This window comes from Vigna umbellata, chromosome 6 (genome assembly GCF_029865625.1).
Source record: "Vigna umbellata cultivar VRB3 chromosome 6, Vumbellata_1.0, whole genome shotgun sequence".
Classification (NCBI taxonomy): domain Eukaryota; kingdom Viridiplantae; phylum Streptophyta; class Magnoliopsida; order Fabales; family Fabaceae; genus Vigna; species Vigna umbellata.
The window spans coordinates 10,981,139-11,001,873 of record NC_142170.1 but is presented as its reverse complement, the minus strand read 5'-3'; the positions used below and the strand labels follow the sequence as shown (position 1 = coordinate 11,001,873).

Below are 20,735 nucleotides of genomic sequence, written 5' to 3'. Positions count from 1 at the left end.
TTTACAACGTAAACAACTAAAGTTCAAATATTCACTACAATATATGTTAAGTGTGAGATATGAGAGTAAAATAGTTTCTGAAAGAAAATACATGCAAGTAGCAACAAAAAACTATCTAGTGTACAAGCAGGTTTCATCTTTTGGTCCTTTGACAGATACTAACCAAATAATCAGAGAAAAAAAAATGAAAGGCGTCTCTACCTGAGTTAATTAACAATGGTGCAAATAAAATAATAGACCTTGGTGACATGAAAGGAAACTCTTGTTATTCCATTCACACCAAAACTATATATTAATAATCATGTCAACCTTCTATATATATTAGGATCAGGCCTCTAACTACCCAAGCTCTAGCTGTGAACGCTATGGATGCAATTCATCAAGACACACAGGCGTACATCAATGATTTTGAGCTGTACGACTTCGTGGACAATCCAAATTTTGATCAGTTCATCAATTTGATCCGAGGGGAGAATGAAGATGCTAACTGTGACTTCGGTTCTGACCTCATCACTGATTGTTTTGTTAACAATCAGCTCCTTCCATGCCCTGCAAACCCTTTTGACCAGAACTATAACAATGCTGTGAATGTCTATGATCAGAGCTCCACATTTAGCTCCTTTTCATGCTTTGATGGGGAGATGAAGGGAGAAGGAGAAGGGGAAAGAGAAGAAGAAGAAGAAGAAGAAGAACACGATGGAGAGCATTCTTCTGAAACAACAACAACCACCAAGAATGACGATTCCAAACCCAAACTGAAAAATGACAGGTCCAAGACTCTCATTTCTGAGAGGAGAAGGAGAGGCCGAATGAAGGAGAAGCTTTACGCATTGCGTTCTTTGGTTCCCAACATAACAAAGGTACATGAGTAAAACTGTTATTATAAAGTCTAATGTAAGAGGGTTGCTTGAAACTAACGACATATGTTTAATTAAGTTTTGCTTAGAAGAATTTCTCTAAAAACACACGAAGGTAAAATGAATTTTCTTACTTAAACTATTCTTTTACTGTAAGTGTTTGTTTATGTTGAAATTTATCCAAAGTGAGCCTAAAACTAACATGATGTTTATATTTGAGAGTGAAATGTAATTGATATAGCTATGTACGCAGATGGACAAGGCTTCCATAATTGGAGACGCAGTAGCATACGTGCATGAGCTTCAAGCTCAAGCTAGGAAGCTGAAGGCCGAAGTTGCAGGACTTGAAGCATCTTTATTAGTGCGTGAAAACTATCAAGAATCAATTAACAATTCCAAAAATGTGCAAGCTGCTTGGAATAGTCATCCAATCTTCAAGAAGATCATGCAGGTAGGTTTGATTATAGAAATTCATGATATAGCTCCATAATTTTTCAGTTGGTCTTTCTATGTACATTAATCGCTGCAACATTTTTGAATGCTTGTTTGTAGGTGGAGATTGTGCAAGTGGAGGAAAGAGGGTATTATGCAAAAATAGTGTGCAATAAAGGAGAAGGAGTGGCTGCATCGTTGTTCAGAGCTCTTGAGTCTCTTGCAGGTTTTAGTGTTCAGAATTCAAACTTGGCTACAGTTTGTAACAGTTTTCAACTTACATTTACATTGAATGTGAGCTGTTTTCCCTCTCCTTTCCAATTCAATAATTCTGTTTCGTTGAAAGATTGAGTTATTATTTTTGTTCACGGATTAAGTCATTGATGTGTTGAAAACAGATAAAAGGGTCTGAACCAGAAATTAACCTGCAAAATTTGAAGCTATGGGTGACTGGCGCTCTTCTGAACCAAGGTTTTGAATTTGTGGCATCCTTTTCTGGTTGAGTCAATGCACCAAGTATGACGTATTGCATGTAAGAGATTATGATGAACCATGAAACACATAATATCGCCGCAGCAAGTATGAGCCTCCAACTATAACCATCACAACACTTCGTTCTGTGTAATTCTTCAATTTTCAGAACAAATAAAAACACTACAAAGCCTGGCAAAACACGAAACCCTACACACAAAGTGTTCATAATAACTTATTTTTAAAATTATTTGGTGCTCCTAAAAAATATTAATTCGACAGAGACGGGGAGAAAAGAGTAGTGAATATTCACACATTTGAAAAAGTCCACCAGACGTTTAATATTGTTAATGACTTCTTAGAATCATTAATCATTGGCTATGAGTCTATTATATATTTCAATAATTTAATGATATTATTAATCACTAATTTCATACCATCACTTTGTTCAACCACTAGTGAATCTTTAACCACTTATAAAGTAAAAATTAACTCTATTTACGTATGTAATTTAATCACGTATGACAATGATCATCTAATTTTATTACGGTTGAAAATATTATAAACTTCTAAAACAAAGTAACTACCATAAAATAATTAAATTTCATAACTCTCCTGACATTACTCTTATTACATTTAAACTTTTCAGTAAAATAAAATCAATCATGTCAATATATTTGATTAATCACATGTTCGGATGGGTAGCAGGATGCACAAAACTTCGATTCACGTTGATCTTCATTCCATTTTATAAGGAAAAGATAAATAACTTTAAACACCTCGGAATAATTCACGTATAAAATTCGCACAAAATTATGAATTATTTTCTAATTCTTATCCCTAGAAAATTTACCTTACTTCATCCGATTTTGAAAGTTGGCATTCTCTTTAAACATTTTTAATACAAAACGAAGAGAAATACAATGGAATCACTTACTTTTACAAAATAAATGACTAAAGATGTTGAAAATCAAGAAATAAAAAAAAAAAAAGAGCAATATTTCTAACCCTACAGGCAAATGAAAGTTCACTCGTAAAATTACAGTTTGTTCTCCAGATGACGTAATGCGTAAGCCGACAGTTTCAACTTTCAAGAACAGTAATTTAGGCTTTCACAGAGGTCATCACAGGCTTCAGTTCAACCATTTTTCACCACCCTGATGATCAGCAAGCTTACGATATCAAGAAATCAGAAATACACCAATGAGCACGGTTTTTTCCTGGCTAGACCACGCTTGCTCCTTTTATCCTTTGGTGTTTTTGGCATAATATTGAAATGCACACGGTCAATATCATTGCTCATATAATGTGGTTCACGTTGAAGAACAAGATCAGTACATTAAAGATATCAGCGAGTGTCCTCGTTATATGATCTTCTACGTATACGCATGCCATCTATCGTATCTTTCATCATCTACAACTTTGAGGAGCATCACCTGCAAGCAAACTTCGTCTTCATAGTAAGTCTATCAATTGAGTTGAAATTCTACACTTCCAAGATTTATTGACAGGGACATGACCATAAATAAGTAACATACAAATAAAAAGACATAAACGAGGCCTGTATTTTAGCCCAATTATCTTATCTTAACTATTATAAGGACAAAAATGTATAAATCACAAGCAGGTCCAAGAATTATGTGAAAGAGATAATGAAATTCTTTTATAGTGTATCAAGAGTTACTCCTTAACACGATATTCCAGTACATCAATTAATGGACTTTAATCTAAATTCAAGAGTTGGTTATGCAATTAGCTGTGACAAGTGCAAATATAAGCGATCAATCAACACTTACCTCTACTTTGTATGACCTAACAAACTGTACTGTTTATTTGCTTATTTATATTATTTTACAGTTCTATATAATAAGTTGCACAATATTGGTAGAACGGACGTATCAGCTATCCAAACTAAGATAAAGATCCAAGCAGACCCCCACAACAAATTTACTGTCAAGAAGGCTAAAGAGAAAAAGGATCACAACAAATGAAGTCTTTTTTAAGAGAGGACACTTGAAAAGATAAATATGAAAAAAAAAATAAGGAACTACGTCCAGAAAGCATAGTCACATACCATTACTGCGACCATTATGATTCTCTGGTAATTGATGCACATATCTCAGGCTCCTTCTAATCATGGAATGCTTTCATTTGTAAAGGGCGATATCATCCAAATGAATCCAGACAGCAATAATTTTGAATCATAAATTTGCAGATACTCACATGAGATATAAGAACGTACGAAGAAGCTAGAAAGTGTACTACAGAGCTGCAAATAACCAAGAGGCCAACAATTGCACCTAATTAAAAGGGTGGAGATTTAAGTACAAACAATGTACAAAAGAAAAAATCCATGTTACCAGTTCATGCCTGAGTAATGAACTCCACTAGTTTCCATTACATCTCAGTAATTCAATTGCAGAACATATCCATCATCCAGAGTTACTTATCCTGCACACAATCTCAATAAAGTCACAAACTCAATTATTTTATGCAAGACAATATTAAACTGTAATCCGCATAATAGCCTATTTTTTTATCCAACACATTTTCCAATTAGTTTTAGACCTTCAAAATTCGTAGATAATCTCCATAAGAAAAAAATATGCTGTAATTTAGCTAATAAAGAGTGAAGAAAACATTACACATCGGTTTTAAAGGTACAGACTAAAGTTTAATCACAACTTGCAAATATTCTGTCAAGAACACGCGAAGCAAAAAAAGATCTTGGGAGAAGGTTTCTGCTAGTTCTTCAAAGTAGATAGACATGAGGTATCCTGATCATCAAGACAGTCTACCACAAGGTTTTCACTAGATGGGACCCTGCTACAATATACTCTTTGTTAATTTCTTACTATGATCTCATATACAGTTTTTACCTTCCTCCATCAGAAGGACCAAGGGCGTCTTTGAAAGGGCACACAATATAATTTGTTTCCTTTAGCATAAAGGATCTAGTTTCTGTACTGAATAACTATATCAAGGTGCATATTTTTGCCCTTTAAATTTCCAAAACATGATGTTAGCTAAAAGAAAGAAAGAGGGAGCACAAGCTGCACCTGAGTTTTGGAGAAGCTATTGACATTCATTCCTTTTCAATCTTAGGAACGCCACTCAATTTTAGTAAGCTTTTACTGTGGTTGATATCCCTCATCACTGTTCCACTTGGACAAGATCTTCAGTACTGTGCCCTTGGCGATCCAGGCAGTCATTTCAGGCTGTTGTTCAAAGGGGTTAAGAGGATGTTTGTTGCCATCTTCAAGCTGGACACCATACACAAATGGTAATTTAAGTGTCAGGAAGCTCTCTGGTGGCAAGATCACTTCACATCCATGGCTAAACTGCAATTTTTTCTCACGATCTGGAACTGAGGGAGGCAAGCATGATGTCTACAAGGTCAAAAGAGCAAGACACAATTGAGCAGATCAGAAAATTTATATAACTTGAAAAGTACAAACAACAGTAAGGTTGCAAAATTTGGATTTAGGGTTGGTTTCTGTTAGAATAATTACTAAGTCTACTTGTTAGTGTAGTCAGTAGGACTAAAATAGGGGGTAGTGTGTTGGGTTATCTCTAATCATTGTACCTAGCAGTCTAGGACAGTGACTTGACCTTCTATCTCTCTATCAACTCTTTATCTATATAAATATCAGAATATGAGAGGTGTCTTTTAAGCCCTCAAGAACATATTTTTATCTCATGTGTTTCGTTTTAGATATTGACATTGATTTAGAAAGAATTGTCGTTACAAGAATTGATTTTGAAAGATTCAAGATTAAAAATATTAAATTAGGGGATGATATATATATATATATATATATATATATATATATATATATATATATTTAAGTTTAGAAGAACTACTTTTGTTTGAAGATAAACCATTCTCGTTTCTTAAATGTGTGTGTGTGTGCCTGTTTTGTGGATCTCATACCTAGAATGAATTTTACTCGACTTCTCTCAAAATCAATTTTACTCACTGCAAAATTGGTTTAAAAAAAAAAACAAAGATTATTCAAATGATCTTTATATTGCACAAAGCAATTCTCACTTCCTGAAAAGTTGAAATTTTTTCTTAAACAAACAGCTATTAGTCAAGCATCAGCGCATCACAGCCATATAAATTTAAATCCAATAGTTAAACCATAACAGAGATGGCAGCTAAAATTCACAGGTAACTTTAAAGGCTTTCAAGTTCTCTGCTGATTATAGTTGTACAACATTTTGGTAAAAGTAATACCAGAAGTTACAAAGATGAAAGGTGATAGACAAAATGCTACACAAATCTACAAGCTTGGCCTATAGTACACAACAGAGGTTAGTTCCCTCGCATCATAAAGCATCCATCTGTTGAGAAGTTTAACTCTACGCATAAAGAGTAGGCTTTTTAAATATGCAAATTATCTATCCTTAATTTACATTCAAAAATTTTCAAGAGCTGCACATGGAAGAATAAAGGCATACCTCAAATTGTACAATAGGGCATGTTGCTAGTATCACTGGAAATGCGGGTGTCACCTAAAGAATATATATAGATTAGTTTGCCAATTTCATAATAATTTAAAAATAAAAGGATTAAACTCAACAGTCAACATCAGTATCAAGTGGCACACAAACATGCACCAGCTAAATTTATATGCATGAGTTTATTACCCTTGAAAATATCATATTTTTAACATAATGTAAATATGTGAAAAGTGAAGTTCATAGACAAAGTGTAAAAGACAAACAATCATAAGGAAATTTGTGCAACACATGTAGGCTTATAAGAAAAGAAATCAGAAGAATAAAATGACATACACACTCCAAAATGCATTTTATTATTAACAGAAAAAAAAATTATCATCCTAATTGAAACATAATTTAATGCTTATACAGGAAGTAAACTCCTACCAGAAAAATTCTTTTAAGCTGTGAGATCCCACTTGCAAACTTAAACTTTGGTGTATCCTTGTTATTCCTTGAAAGCTTGCAGTGAGGACAGATCATGTAGATAGGCAAGTTTTGATTCAACATGGACCATGCAAGATCATCACCACCCATGCTAATAGCATGAATATCTCCTCCAAAATCCTTCATAAGATTTAGGGGTTTTCCAAATGTATTTGTTGAGTTCAAATTATATTGCTTTAGCAAAATGTCAGTATGTGTTAATCCATCTGAATTTGAATCACCATTAGGAATCATTTCGTTAGATTTGTTTACATCTCTCTCCTTATTTGAGGTTACAGAAAGAATTTCATTTGAGCTTCGATGAACTTTGTTCCAGGAAGCATTCTTGCTTACTTTAGTATGACCTGCCTGATTTATGCCAGAAGGCTCCATAGAAGATACATGAGATTCTTCCGATGATGAGTATGAAGAACCAGGTTTGGCAAGATGTTCTGCATTCAACAGAAAACGGTGGCCACGGGGGCATTCATGCTCAAATCCAACATATACTACTACATGCTTCAAAGAATGTGATTTTTTCTTTTCAACATCATTTGGGTATACAGGTACTACATTGCTACCAATCCGCAAAAAAGGATCACTGTCCCTGCCGATATTGTTGCCATTACCATCAACATGTCCCTGAGTAGATGAAACATTTTGAGAGTTTTGAGATAGTTGATGATCAATGGCTACATCAATCTGTTCAACAGTCTGATTACTAGATCTGCTTTGTTTGATACCCTTTTCTGAACCTGGTGTAGGAAACTTCCTTTGTTGAAGAGGAGGGAATCCTGAATCACTAGCTGTGGATCCAGCAACAACCTCAGAGAAAGGTTTTCTCATTTTGAAAATAGGGAAACCTCTACCAAAACTTATCTTTTTATCATCAACCTTCATGACATCTAAAGATGTTCCAATGTCTTCCACTCCGTTCAGCACAGCAGGGTGGGTTTGTATAACCCGAGTTTTCTTTGCATCTGCAATGGATTCAACCTTGGGTGCCCTAATTACAGAGCCTTGCTTCACTATACTCTCTGTAGAACCATTTGGTATTTTCTTTTTTTCTAGGTATATTGTCCATTTCAAAAGAAATTTTTCAGTGGCAGAAAATCCACTTTGAAGTAATCCTTTAGAAGATTCATAGTAGCTAGCACCCCCAATACGAAGCAAACTCCAAGCAGAAGATTTAACAGGTCCTGCAACTTCTGTTTCTGGTAATTTGACTGCAGGAAGTAGCTTATCACAGTCAGAGAAGCAACTGTCATCAGCTGATTCAAAATCAAAAGGATCAGGACGTAACTGTCGGGAACGCCCACAAGCACAAGCGTGAAGGAAAAAATAGCCACTCGAATGTGGCTTGGGCGAGGCTCCTAAATCTGAATTACTGGTTTCAGCATCATACCTCTGGTGCATGCATGGGTTTCCTGTCAAACTAACAGCATCACATAGTTGCCTTCCTGATTTCCATATGGAAATGCATTCATCTTCCAATTTTTTTGCAAATAGTTCCACTGAAGGTCCTTTCACCATTGAGCGAAATGCATTTAATGCTTTATCTAAATGGACCACATGTTGTGAAGTAGGATAACAAGCAGGCAAGTCTTTCAAATAAAGTTCCTTTGCGGCTGGAATGGCTCTTTGGCACCACATAGTCGAGAATTTAGTGTTCAACCCTCTACCACTTTGTAACCAAGATACTGCAACATCTAAAGGATTTGTATTCTTCAAAGATCCTTCCGCTGAGGATGAAACAGTATTCCGAGAATGAGGTTTCCTTTTGACAATATCAAATTCATCCAGGGAACCACCTTTTGCACAGAGAACTCCACTCAAGATATGACGACTAGAAGATAACCAAACTTCAAGATTTGGAAGATCAGGAGTAGTAAACGTTTTCCCAGATGCAGCTGAGGCAGCAGCTGCAGCTGCTGCAACAGCAACCATGCCAACACCAGCAGCTGAGCCACTGTTGGTATTAATTAGTCCCCCTCTCCCTCTCAAAATATCAGATTGCCTGTAAATGAACTCCTTAACTGATATTAAATCTTCTTTGGTTGCACTTTGACCATGGCTTTCAAGCAAAAGGGAATCTGAAGTTGCTTTCCCATTTAATACATCGTCAACAAGACCAATGGCAAACTCAAGAGACTCACCTCTTTGATTTGAAAACCGGTCTAATAAGACAACTGTCCTAGATGCATCAAGTGAAAACAAAGGGGCAGAAGTTGAGGAACCTGCAGTTCTTACGCCAGGATGAGTTATTTCAGGACCTGATAACGTCCGGCATTTCTTCACCAGAAAGCGAATTTGTGCTTCAAGAGATGTCTGTAGTTTCTTCCTAAATCCACCTTCAGATCGGCTTGCAGGGCGTGCCAGCACTACTACCGAACCAGAACCTTTAGCAGACAAGTTTCCCTTGGCTGCTCCACTCAAACTAGACGATTGACTAAGTGAAGTACTATCTGAAGAATCCTCCCCATTTGCACTGGAATTAGATAAACTGGAGAAGTCATCGATGAATACAAACAGTGTGACAGGTATGCACTGTCCTGGAAACAAAGAAGCATAAGAACCTAAACCTGACATGAGAGATATGGCCGACACATTGCGACTCAAGTTACCACCACCTCTACCTGGAGAAGAATTGTTTGCTGCTGAAGCGGGTCTTGAGGACGATGAAGGATGCGATCTAGCCGGCAAAGGCGGCATAGTTTGGGATCTAACAAAGGGAGCCATTGCATGCTTAGCTGATTGCAGCACACGAAAATTCCTTAAAATTCTAGAACCAAAGTGTGACCCCTCCTGAATATATATAATAACATGACAAACCTGCATTTCTAAGACGTCAATTACACCATCAACCACGCACAATTTAAAATAAAAATAATACAGACCACGCACCCTGTAATTTCACGGATAGCTATCAACAACAGTAAAATTCAACGCACTAATTCACCGAAGGTTAGTGTACTTATCTCTTTCACACAAACTTGCATTACATGAATATCAAAAACCTTACCAGAACTTCTGTAACTGTAATTTAGCCTATACGATTAGGTTATTGATATTGTAAAAGTGTACATAATAAAATGTAAGGTATGTAGTGAAGAAAGTGACATACAGAGAACATGAAAAGCATTCCCTGGAGGTCGCCGAACTCGTGCTCCTCGACGGCGGAATCAAATCCCGGAGTCGCAACGTCCGCAGCCGTGTGAATTGCGGGACAGCGAGTGGAAGAGAACTGAAGGAACAAAATCCCTCTCTCATGGTCGTGAAAGTAGCTGATTCTCCTCCGCTCAAACCACTCCCTCGCCTCCTCATCGTCGACGAGGAGCGGGGCGTCGAGATTTCCGGAGGCAAAGACGTTGGAGTCGATGACACGGTCGAGGAGCTGCGCGGAATCGTCATGCCGTCGCGCGATGAAGCCGACAACCACCACGCCATCGGAGGCGCGTGGGAGCGGCGCCTGAGACGGCAACGGCGACGGCGAAGGATGATCAGTGGTCGACGGCGAGGGAGAAGACGGAGGGCGAATGAGGACTCGAACGGGTGACGGCGACGGGGAAGGGTTTCGTTGCTCCATCTTTCAAATGTCAATGCCTTCTCTTTGCCCTGCAAGATTTCGATTTCCAGCTTCATCCCATTCTTCTTCCCTCTTTTTTTTTTTTGCTTTTTTTTTGTTTAGATTGTGTTTTAGTTTTCTGGAGTTGGCTTCCAAGGTTGCACTTGCATATTTAAATATATATAGATAGATAGATAGATGCAGTGCGGTGTTTGAAACGTGGACTTTGGAGTTCTGCAGTTGGAATTTGGTCTAATGGCTTCAACTCAACTCAAAATTCCAACACATTCTGAAAATCTGAAAAAAAGTATTTACATTATATCTGATGCATATCCATCGCATAATCTTATTAACAGTTCAGTTATTATTTTTCTACTTTTTAATCTCCAATTATTTTACTTTAGTTGTGAAATTACATCCTTTTTCTATACAATTTCATTTTAATTTATTCAATATTAATCAATAATATTTTATTTTTAAAATTTTAACCTATAACAAGATACCGCAAGTATCGTATTATAAAAAATTGATAACTGCTTTTTATACAAGTTATATTTCTAATAAAACCCAATAAAAAAAACAATGAGTATTATCCTCTTTATTTTTGTTTGCACAATAATAAGTGTTGATAGTAGAGAACTCTACTCATCATGATTTTAAATTATATATAGAGAGAGTTATAAATAGATAGATAATAATCTTATATACAATTATGATAATTTTCGTATATCTTATCAGAATACGAAAGGTTTGGCAAGTGATGTTTGTAAAATACATAATTTTTTTAATTTGCAAAGGTGAGATTTTTTTTTTATATTGTGAAGAAATTGTTTCGTATAACATAATTCTGGTTTTTTTCTAATTCATACTTAGGAGAGATGTTTTTTTATTTTTTTCTTTTTACTTTTTATTATTTTATCCAGTTAGTATAAGAGAAACACGTATTTTTTTTGTAATTTTTTATCATACTTTTTAATCGAACAAAAAAATTAATAAATTATAGAAGACATTAGTGCATGAGAAGCCATTAGTGCATGAGAAGCATATTTTTTGTATTTTTTATTTTATTTTTATGTTGTTTTATCTTGGTTATAAAGGGATGATTTTTTTTTATTTGTAATATTTATTTGTTTGATTATGTTGTTACTATTTATTTAAGTTTTTATGTGTTTATATTTTCGATTGCAATTTATTTGGTTCTACTATTTTGTTTGTGTAAGCAAAATCAATAATGTAATTATTATATATGGATTATTTTATACAAATAAATAGCATAAACAAGTCTTAAATGAAATAACAGAAAATTAATTTAGCATAATAATATTGTTAAAAAATATAAAAGCATGATAGTTTATACTATAAAATAGTTTTTTTTTCATTCACATATTTTTTAGTCATGTTTGGTGAATTTATAAGAAAATTAAATGATTTCTATAATTACGTAATTGTATATTCTCATCATTGTTGTTATCTTTGTTTTTTTTATCTTTATCAATTTCATTGTTAAATCTTTGAGAACAGATAATATTTAATTGTATGAAGAGGATGGAAGATAATATCATAGCAAATTATAAATTGTAAATAGTTGAAGACATATAATGAATTGGAAAACAAATTTAATTGAAATGGTAAAATAGTATAAGTGTAAGCAACTTGATATGAAGATTGGGTTAACATGTTATAATAATCTATAAAAGAGAAAGAAAGAAATAAAATGATTTATTAAACCAGTATAATTTTTATAATATTGTGGTCAGTATTTATCTATATTTCATCTCATATTTTTCTTTGAAGTTAATTTAAGTTTAATAAATTATTAAAAGTACATTATTGAAGGTCACATGTTTGCGTAACCCAACTCGATCAATTTGATGAAATTTTACTATGGCAAAATATATTTAAAGGAGAAAAGTCTAAATCAATCAAACATTTAATTAAAACAAAAAATGTTGTTAATTATTGTCATAAAGAATTCACAAAAATAGAAACAAAAGTGGTGTTAGTGAGACGGATATAATGTTGTGAAAATAAAATGTTATTATCATTTGATGGTAAGTGGTCAAACACATCATCTATTAGGTTAATTTAATAATTATTTGATATAAAACATAAAAGTAAAAATGTAATTGAAACATTAAACTTAAAATTTGACTTTGTTGATTATAAAAAAAAAAAGTCAATGAGAAATCAAGATCTAAAATAATGTCTTTAGTGGTTAAAAACTCAATTGTTGAAAGGGGAGCAAGTTGATTAATAATGTATTTTTTTATGATGTTTCACGTATATTTAATTAACTTTTTTTATGATGTTTCACGTGTATTTAATTAACTTTTTTATGATGTTTCAAGTGTCTTGAATAATTAGGCTTTAACTCATTAATGAATATGTTAAAATGCAAGACAAAAAATGTTGGCTTATCATTTTAATTTATTATGTTAAATTATAATTGATCAAAAATACCAATAACATGTTTTTGTATATAAGTATTGTCTCCATTATATTTTTAATAAGTGTAATCTAGAACTTTAATTTGTGGAGCAACAAAGGCCAGGAAGTATTTTTGGAGAATAAAGAATCTTAATACTTGGAAATCAAGACAATAAGTCTTCAAGTATGGTTGGACGTAGTTAAGTGGTAACTTATTCTGGTTTTAGTGTGAGATTCTCACTTGAGATATTTTCGTTTCTTTACATTCGTTGTAAATTTGATGATTGCTATGTGCACTTGTTGTGTAAGAAAATAACAAGGGTGATTGTGTGTAGCATCACCATAATCATTCTGGTTAGAGGTTAAGATTTCATGGGTAAACTTATATATATGTAAACTCTACATTATTATAGTAAAAATCCTTCAAAACTCAGGTTGTTTAGAAGAAGACTGTCTGGAGGTAGGTTCTATTGAGTCGAACCAATATAAAACTCTTGTATGAATCTTGTTTTATTTTCTTTACTTGGTTTTCACATCTTTGAAAGATTGAAAAAGTTCATTTAAATAAGCTATTATACATTGTTTTTTAAATATGGAAAGATCAATTTTTTAAATCCAATTTACCCCATTTTATTTGAGATATATTGGTTTTAACAATTCTAACATTAATAACTAAGTAAATGTATGTTTTGCAATCCTAAATCCATGGTTATAAAAGTAACATATTTTGTTTTTGATTGAAGACTACTTCACCGTCTAGAACACAATAAATACATATTAATATAGTTAAGTTCTAACTATATTTTGATATGTAAATTCAATCAATAATAATATATACATCACATGTAACTCATGTATTAGTCATTAATAATTTTTTAATAAAAGTTAAAATATATTAGCCATTAATAAATTCTTAATAAAAAGTTAAAATATATTTGAGCACGTTGAAGTATAACATTGACTGATATAAAACAGCGTGCAACGTCTAATATTTTTGGCCTTTCACGTCGAATTCGAGAACGACATCATATCAGGAGACGTTAATTTAAAGTTGAATTTTGTCAATATACAATGCTAATCAATTTTTTTAATTAATTATAATCCTTTTTTACAACTCTATGAAAAGCAAAACTATGAACGGTAATATAAGATCAACAACAAATAACAATAACAAACAACAAACAAGTTCAATCAAACAACAACAACAAACAAGTTCAACCAAACAACAACAACAAACAAGTTCAACAAAAAAAATAACAAACAAGTTCAACAAATAAGTTATTCAAAATGAAAACGAAAACTAACCTTTAAAAGGTGGGTTCATCAAAATAAAGTGTTGCCACAGAGAAAGCAGAATGCGTCTATGAAGGACAAGAACACGAAAATAATTGGTGAAAACAAACGAAGATTACATGTGATGATCGTCAAACTTCGTTCAAGAAAAGTTTGAGCAGATAAGAGGGTCTCGCATTAAGATAAAGTGAATGAATTTTCAATCTTCTGCTCAAATTTTTATTGATCATTTTTAATTTTGGCTATTGAATGGTTAGACGTTAAACCGTGTGATATTATACGCTATTTTTGCACTAGTAATTCTTACCATAAATCGCTCTTGAAATGTGTTGTTAAACTAAGATAATTTGATTCACAAGTTAAATATGTTTTCTATTGTAAACTATTATAAAAAAATTGTGTTTCGTTTTTACAAAAGTCATGCAAAACATTTTTTTTTCAACAAATGATTTGTTAAATGTTTTTCATGTGAGAAAAAGAGTTTTAGAGTGGATAAACTATAGTATCCAGATGTTTGTTAAGAAGAATATTTTACACAATTATTTATAATTTAGCTTAAAACTAAACATAACTTTTTATAATAATTTATAAAATTATATTTATCCCTGATTAAATTTCATAGTAATATTGACTCTAATAAATAGAGTTGTCATTTTACACTAACGACAAGTGGTTGATTTTTCATTAATTGGGAGACGAATTTGGAAGTCAACATTTTCTAACACCACTGTTAATTTCCAAGGATAAAATGAAAAAAGTATAAATTTCTATTTTTCACCTTTATACCAATATTATTGCGAATTGATGGTTGATGTAACATTTGTAATTACAATATATACATAAATCCAGCATAATGAATCTCTTTTGTTAGTTAAAAAAATATAATGAACAATTACAAACATAAAAAATATAAAAAACATATTTACCATACAGTACTTCAATAAATAATAATATAAGAATTATTAATTTTAAAAACAAAGTAATTAATCACAGAAGAAAAACAATAAAAAATAAAAAATAAAACAAATTTGACTCTTTAAAATTTACTCCTTTTAGTCATTTCAAACTCTATTTAGGTGAATTTCTCTTTTATACCCGATTTTCTTTTCAATCCTATAATATAAGTACGTTAAATATTTTTATAATATTTGAAAAAAATGTTTTATGATATCGAATGTAGTACTATGAAGAGTAAACACGGTCTCAAATATTTTGAACAATTCTAGAAAAGGTTGATATAGTTTTAGACTCATTCAATCAATATGTAAAAAACTCAATCGAGTACATTTCTAAAAATTAAAATATTAATAAAAGACATAACATTAAGAATGCTTGATTAATTAACTAAATTAATTAATAATGACATTTTTAAGTAAAAAATGTGTTAAAGAAGGTCCATCACATCTAAATCTATTGCAATATTCTAGAAATTGGTTCACATTTTACAAGTTTGGTAGTTTTTTACTATTACATTTATTATCTATTAATACATATGGTCACTAAAAGCATAGAAAAATCTTTTACATGTATTTCATATTCCCCACATCAATCAAAACATTAATAAAAAAGCATAGTAGATTATCAATGTGATATAACACCACAAATGTTACAAACGTGTTAAAATATACATGGTAAAATATATTTGTAGTTATAAACTTGAAAGTAAAATTAAATTTATTATTGTTTAAAATTTCGATATATTTTGATTTTTAAATTATAAAATTAAATAAATAAATATTTTTTAATTTAACTATGTTAATTTTTTTTTACATATTAAACTAAAACTTCAAATTAATGTTTTAGAATGAAATGGTGTGAAAATATAAAACACCAATAATTTAACATGTTAAAAAAATTCGCACAATTTTAATTAAAATAATCATTTTTTTTTAATTTTGAAATTTAAATTATATCAAGACATTAACAAATTTTATTAAACACTAAAAAATATTTAATTGAAAAATATATTATGTTTCACATATTATTTATTATTTTAAAAAATAATTAAGTATTATGTAAATATTATAAATTACAAAATTGATTATAATTTTTTTATTATATTAATAAATGAAATTATTTTACAATTAATTTGTTTTTCTTTGATTAATAGATATTCATCCAAAGAAAATGAAAAAGGGAGAACAGATAACATAACATAGCAGTGATTTGGTTTGCAGAGAGTTCACAGTGAAGTGAAACCATTCCATCGTCTTTGTGCCTTCCTTGGATAATCACTCTCAACCATGCAAGCAGCATTGGCAGCCATGGCTGCTCACACTATTCTCTCATTCCAAGCTCCTCTCTCTTCTTCCTTCCCACTCCCACCTCCTCCTCAATCCATAGCCCTTCCTACCACTTCCAAGAAAGCCGTTGCACTCCTCAAGGGAAGTTCCTCCGTCCAAGGCATTGTCACACTAATCCAGCAAGACAACGGTATGCCACTGGCAACACTTCCTTTGTTCCCTTCTCACCGTTTTAACCACCTCTTTATGCTGTATTTGTAGGTCCAACAACTGTTACTGTTCGTGTTTCTGGTCTTGTTCCCGGCCCTCATGGTTTTCACCTCGTGAGTTTCAGTTCAGGCATCTTTTCCTGTGCTTTCGCTATCCCTTTTTCGAAATCACTTTCTAATTTGTGTTATTTTCTCTTGCAGCATGAGTATGGTGATTTGACAAATGGGTGCCTATCAACCGGTATTTTAAAGGCCTTGGTTTCTATTTTTGGTTACCATACCATGGTTTGGTTCTGCTAATGAATTGAGGAGTATTTACTTTTTGAATTGAATGACATATGTAGGGCCACATTTCAGTCCTAAGAAATTCACACATGGTGCTCCGGAGGATAAAATTCGTCATGCGGGTGACCTTGGAAACATAGTTGCTAATGCCGATGGTAATGCCCTTTTCTCTTCTGTTCTCTTTCGTTGGAATGTTTTTAAACCTATCCATGCCCTAATTTCCCACTTCTGAAATACAGGAGTCGCAGAAGCAACAATTGTGGATAATCAGGTACTCCTTGTGTTTTTTATATGACTGATTGTCTTTTAGCATGTTTACAATTGCAATTAAACCCTTGCTCCTTGTGTCTGCGGGTTTGAATCTCAATTGTTATTTTTTAAGACCTATTAAAAAATACTTAATGTTAAGAACAATGGTTTCTTCTTTTTGTATTTAGCTGATTACATTGGCACCCTTCTAATTTCTTTTAAAATCACAAACTTTATAGTTTCTTCTCTTAATTTTTTAGAATATATTACTCTGATACTCCCTGTTACTCAAGAAACACATTACATCTTGTACTCCTATGAGTGTTGCTGTAAAGCAAAAAAAGACAGGTGTGATATGAATTTCAAAATATTACATGAGGTTAAAGTAATTCGCTTTATTGCATTTGTGAGCTGAATGAGGTGTTTATGCCTAAAATGTGCAGATACCACTATTTGGACCCAATTCAGTGGTTGGAAGAGCCTTAGTGGTTCATGAGCTTGAGGACGACCTTGGAAAGGGTTAGCACTTGGCAACTTTGCTATAGACTACAGAGGAAATCATTGTCAAGTTTCCGCGCTTTATCTTAGCCAATTAAGCAGCAGAAGGATGTGCAAAGGATACTGGCTTACCACGGGACTAATGTCGTGACATGAGCACGATATTGATTTTTCCTATTCTTGCTATATTTTTTTGTACCTAACAGTACAATAATGGGCTTCTACAAGTTTCATTTGTGTTCAATCATTATTAGAGTATTTTTACTCTAGTCTCATTTGTTTATACTTTTGTAGGTGGGCAGGAACTTAGTTTGAGCACAGGAAATGCTGGGGCAAGATTGGCCTGTGGTATGACTATATGTTATTTGATTCACCTTTTGTTTTCATGTTCAACTATAACTAATCTTCTATGACTTTGTATCTTGTATTAATTCTGTTTCTTTGATAGAATGTCCATCACAATAATATGCCCAATGACCTTATCATGAAATCTTTTCAAAAAATATATGGATGAGGCTTATATGATTCCAAATGTGTAACTGGGTCTTGATACAAATGATGATGACAGCTAAGTAGATCAGAACATGCATCTATTCACATTGGAGGTGTTAGTGCGTTCTCATATTGTATACAGATGTTGGTCGGATGTCTTGATAGAAAATCTATCTTATATGGGATTTTTAATAAAAGCAAGATGTATACACCTCAGATTCCCTTTTCATGTTAAAAAAATTGACTTGTAAATTGAACTATGAAATCTCAATTGAATTTGTAATTAGTCTTCAACCTAATATTTGGCTTGGAAAAGCTTTGCCAGCAATTACCGTTACTTATCTTCTCCAAGGCTTGGACAATCTCATTACGTGGTTTAATGATCAAACTGCTGTTTATTTTATGTGACTGCAACTGTCACAATGCTAAATTTCTGCATCATATCAACGCTTCTTCCTTTTAATATGATGAGTTTTGCACTTTCCTGTTTGCAGGTGTGGTTGGTTTGACTCCAGTGTAAACACAACTAATGTTTTTGTAGAAGCTGTGCTTTATCTGTTGCTTGATTTCATCAATTTACCCATGTAAGCTCTGAAGCATAACATCCTTCTAAAGATGAATGCAAAATGGAATCCTGAAGAGATGTGGTACCAGATATTCGTCTAATAAAATTATACTTCTAATGAATTTCTTGTGAATAAGCCACTGCCGAATGTTTTTACTGCAGTGTTCCAAGTATATACTGATGTTTTATTCAGAATGACTCCATATTGCATGTATATAGAAGATGACTTTTGTAGAGTTTGGCCTGTGAAACAACTTATATATATATAATGGTGTAACAATGATGAGTTTGCTCAAAGCCCTAAAATCTTGGGGTGCGTCTATGACAGTTTCGTATATCGAGCATCCTAATTGATATAGTTTGTGGATTCTTAAACATAGGAAATAATTCTTATGCAGGTACTTTGTTAGAGTAATTGATGTGAATGTGATAGTTTTTATGTAAGAAAACTGCTTACATAAGTAAACCAATTCTAATATTTGATGGACATTGAGAGAATTGTAAGGCCTATTGTAAGTTCTTCAAGAATTGTTGGAATTCTTAAATTGTATGGGACTATATATGTAAAAGTTATTTTCTATTAACTTCTTCAAAATTTTATTTTTAATTTATACAAAAATTAATTTTAGTTTATGAAGAAATATATATTTTTTATTCTTATTTCTTTTTCTGGAAGTGCATACAGAGACTATTCTTTCAAACAGGCCTATAAGGTGCACAAAAAACGAGTTAATCAATTTCTACACAGTTGCACCATGAGATGTTCTTATTTGCCTTTCAGGAGTTACTTGTGCTTAAATTGTTTTCTTCAGTTTGTATAAGACTTTTTGGCTCAAATATGGGAGTTTTGGGCTTTGAGTTTGATTCTAGCCTTCAAATGGGTGGTGGAATTATGTTTCCTTTTAGTGGAGTATTTGTCTGTTTGTTTTTTTCCTTATAGATTTTCAGGTCAACTGAAGAATATGGAATTATAATGTAATTATTGACTTTAATCCATACTTAAAGATTATGAGCACAATCGTGTCATCCACTATGGTTTTGCATGCAATTTGGTTAACTGAATCAATTGTAGATAACAAGGCAATGACGGCCTCTGTGAAATACATTCTACACAGCATCTCCAAACAAAGTGAGTGGTCAAAGAAAAGGAGGAAAAAAAAAACAAATTTGTTCGCAAGGCAAGTACCACTTTTAGCCCCCACCCAACTTCATCTATACATAATTAAATTTACATGTGGAATGTTTTTTTTTCTGCATTATTACTATTATACTTCTACTGAAGAACTGTCTATTTCGTGGCTAAGAATTCTTCTGATGGCATAATTAAATAATTTGGCTTTGAAAGGGTCAGGCAACTCCTTTCTCCATTATTAATTATGAGTAACCACTTGCGGTTAGAAGTTGGACTAAGAACAGAATAGAAGCCACCTACAATTAGGTATCTACCAGTGACTACAGCCAGAGGTAAAACCCGCTTTTGCTCTGGTGTAATCTTGCATTCACAAATGTAACTCTATAAAGTTTAAAACAACAAATTCAAATGAAGTCACCTAACCTCAAATGCACCGACTTTAATGATATTATAATTATGATAGCAAAAGCAAGAATTAAGAGTGCTATAAATCGTAAAAACCCCCTTCAAGTATTAAATACAGTTCCGTGCTCATGATTGAAACTTAAAATCACTAGTGAAACAACTGCTCTGTCCCAGTTGCACAAAATGATAATTTTATACTTTTTTATCATTGTTTTTTGACAAGTGTACACATGGCCTTGGAAATTAAGTTGGAGGGCAGTAGGTAAATGGTATGACAGTTTCTTTCTTTCTTTATTTGCAACAAAAATTGGTTATGTTTGTGATGTTCGGTAATTAAGTAGGGTATTGGTGTGACCTTGCTGATGTAGTTATAAGATGTGGTGAAAATTTGATGGAAAAGTTTGGTCACGAGGCAGGCATGAGAATGAAATTAAAGTATATAGCAGCTAGCTAAGCTAAGCCAAGAGAGAAGAATAGCTGTGTTCTCTAGAAACAATAAACCAGACAAATATAAGGTTGTTCCGCAGAGTCATTTTCATTCAAGGAACGGTTCAATTTTTGACCCGTGACCCCCTTGTTTCCACTTTCCAATTGTGAATTAACTTCATTCATTTCACACATAACCTCCACCATTCAATACTCAATAGTGGATGTACACATAAATATATACACTGAAACCT

At 32.7% G+C, this 20,735-nt stretch overlaps 3 protein-coding genes across 11 annotated transcripts; 2 read left to right on the top strand and 1 right to left on the bottom strand.

Moving 5' to 3' along the window:
• The first annotated feature begins 339 nt into the window (after nucleotides 1-339).
• FRU (FER-like regulator of iron uptake) lies at nucleotides 340-2,103 on the top strand. Its single transcript, XM_047310025.2, has 4 exons — nucleotides 340-860; nucleotides 1,111-1,308; nucleotides 1,410-1,583; nucleotides 1,688-2,103. The coding sequence occupies exons 1-4, from the start codon at nucleotides 366-368 to the stop codon at nucleotides 1,790-1,792; spliced, it is 972 nt and encodes a 323-aa protein (XP_047165981.1). The 5' UTR covers nucleotides 340-365; the 3' UTR covers nucleotides 1,793-2,103.
• A 539-nt stretch (nucleotides 2,104-2,642) lies between these two features.
• Nucleotides 2,643-10,535, bottom strand: LOC124835127 (uncharacterized). Of its 8 annotated transcripts, none has more exons than XM_088092790.1 (8): nucleotides 9,817-10,535; nucleotides 6,654-9,524; nucleotides 6,225-6,278; nucleotides 4,820-5,149; nucleotides 4,121-4,211; nucleotides 3,984-4,029; nucleotides 3,835-3,890; nucleotides 2,643-3,207 (listed from the first exon to the last, which is right to left on the bottom strand). In XM_088092790.1, exons 1-4 carry the CDS (start codon nucleotides 10,276-10,278, stop codon nucleotides 4,892-4,894), a joined length of 3,645 nt encoding a protein of 1,214 aa, XP_087948916.1. In that variant the 5' UTR covers nucleotides 10,279-10,535; the 3' UTR covers nucleotides 2,643-3,207; nucleotides 3,835-3,890; nucleotides 3,984-4,029; nucleotides 4,121-4,211; nucleotides 4,820-4,891. The 8 variants fall into 8 exon arrangements, with proteins under 8 accessions (XP_087948916.1, XP_087948915.1, XP_087948918.1 ...); XM_088092789.1 differs by having other exon boundaries at nucleotides 2,643-3,196; XM_088092792.1 differs by having other exon boundaries at nucleotides 4,131-4,211.
• Nucleotides 10,536-16,118: 5,583 nt separating this feature from the next.
• LOC124835140 (superoxide dismutase [Cu-Zn], chloroplastic-like) lies at nucleotides 16,119-18,801 on the top strand. 2 transcript variants are annotated; one of them, XM_047310030.2, is made up of 8 exons: nucleotides 16,119-16,410; nucleotides 16,482-16,543; nucleotides 16,631-16,670; nucleotides 16,774-16,869; nucleotides 16,954-16,985; nucleotides 17,407-17,482; nucleotides 17,756-17,809; nucleotides 18,448-18,801. In XM_047310030.2, exons 1-8 carry the CDS (start codon nucleotides 16,221-16,223, stop codon nucleotides 18,471-18,473), a joined length of 576 nt encoding a protein of 191 aa, XP_047165986.2. In that variant the 5' UTR covers nucleotides 16,119-16,220; the 3' UTR covers nucleotides 18,474-18,801. The 2 variants fall into 2 exon arrangements, with proteins under 2 accessions (XP_047165986.2, XP_087948919.1); XM_088092793.1 differs by lacking the exons at nucleotides 17,756-17,809; nucleotides 18,448-18,801 and adding an exon at nucleotides 17,546-17,749 and having other exon boundaries at nucleotides 17,407-17,507.
• The last annotated feature ends 1,934 nt before the right edge of the window (nucleotides 18,802-20,735 follow it).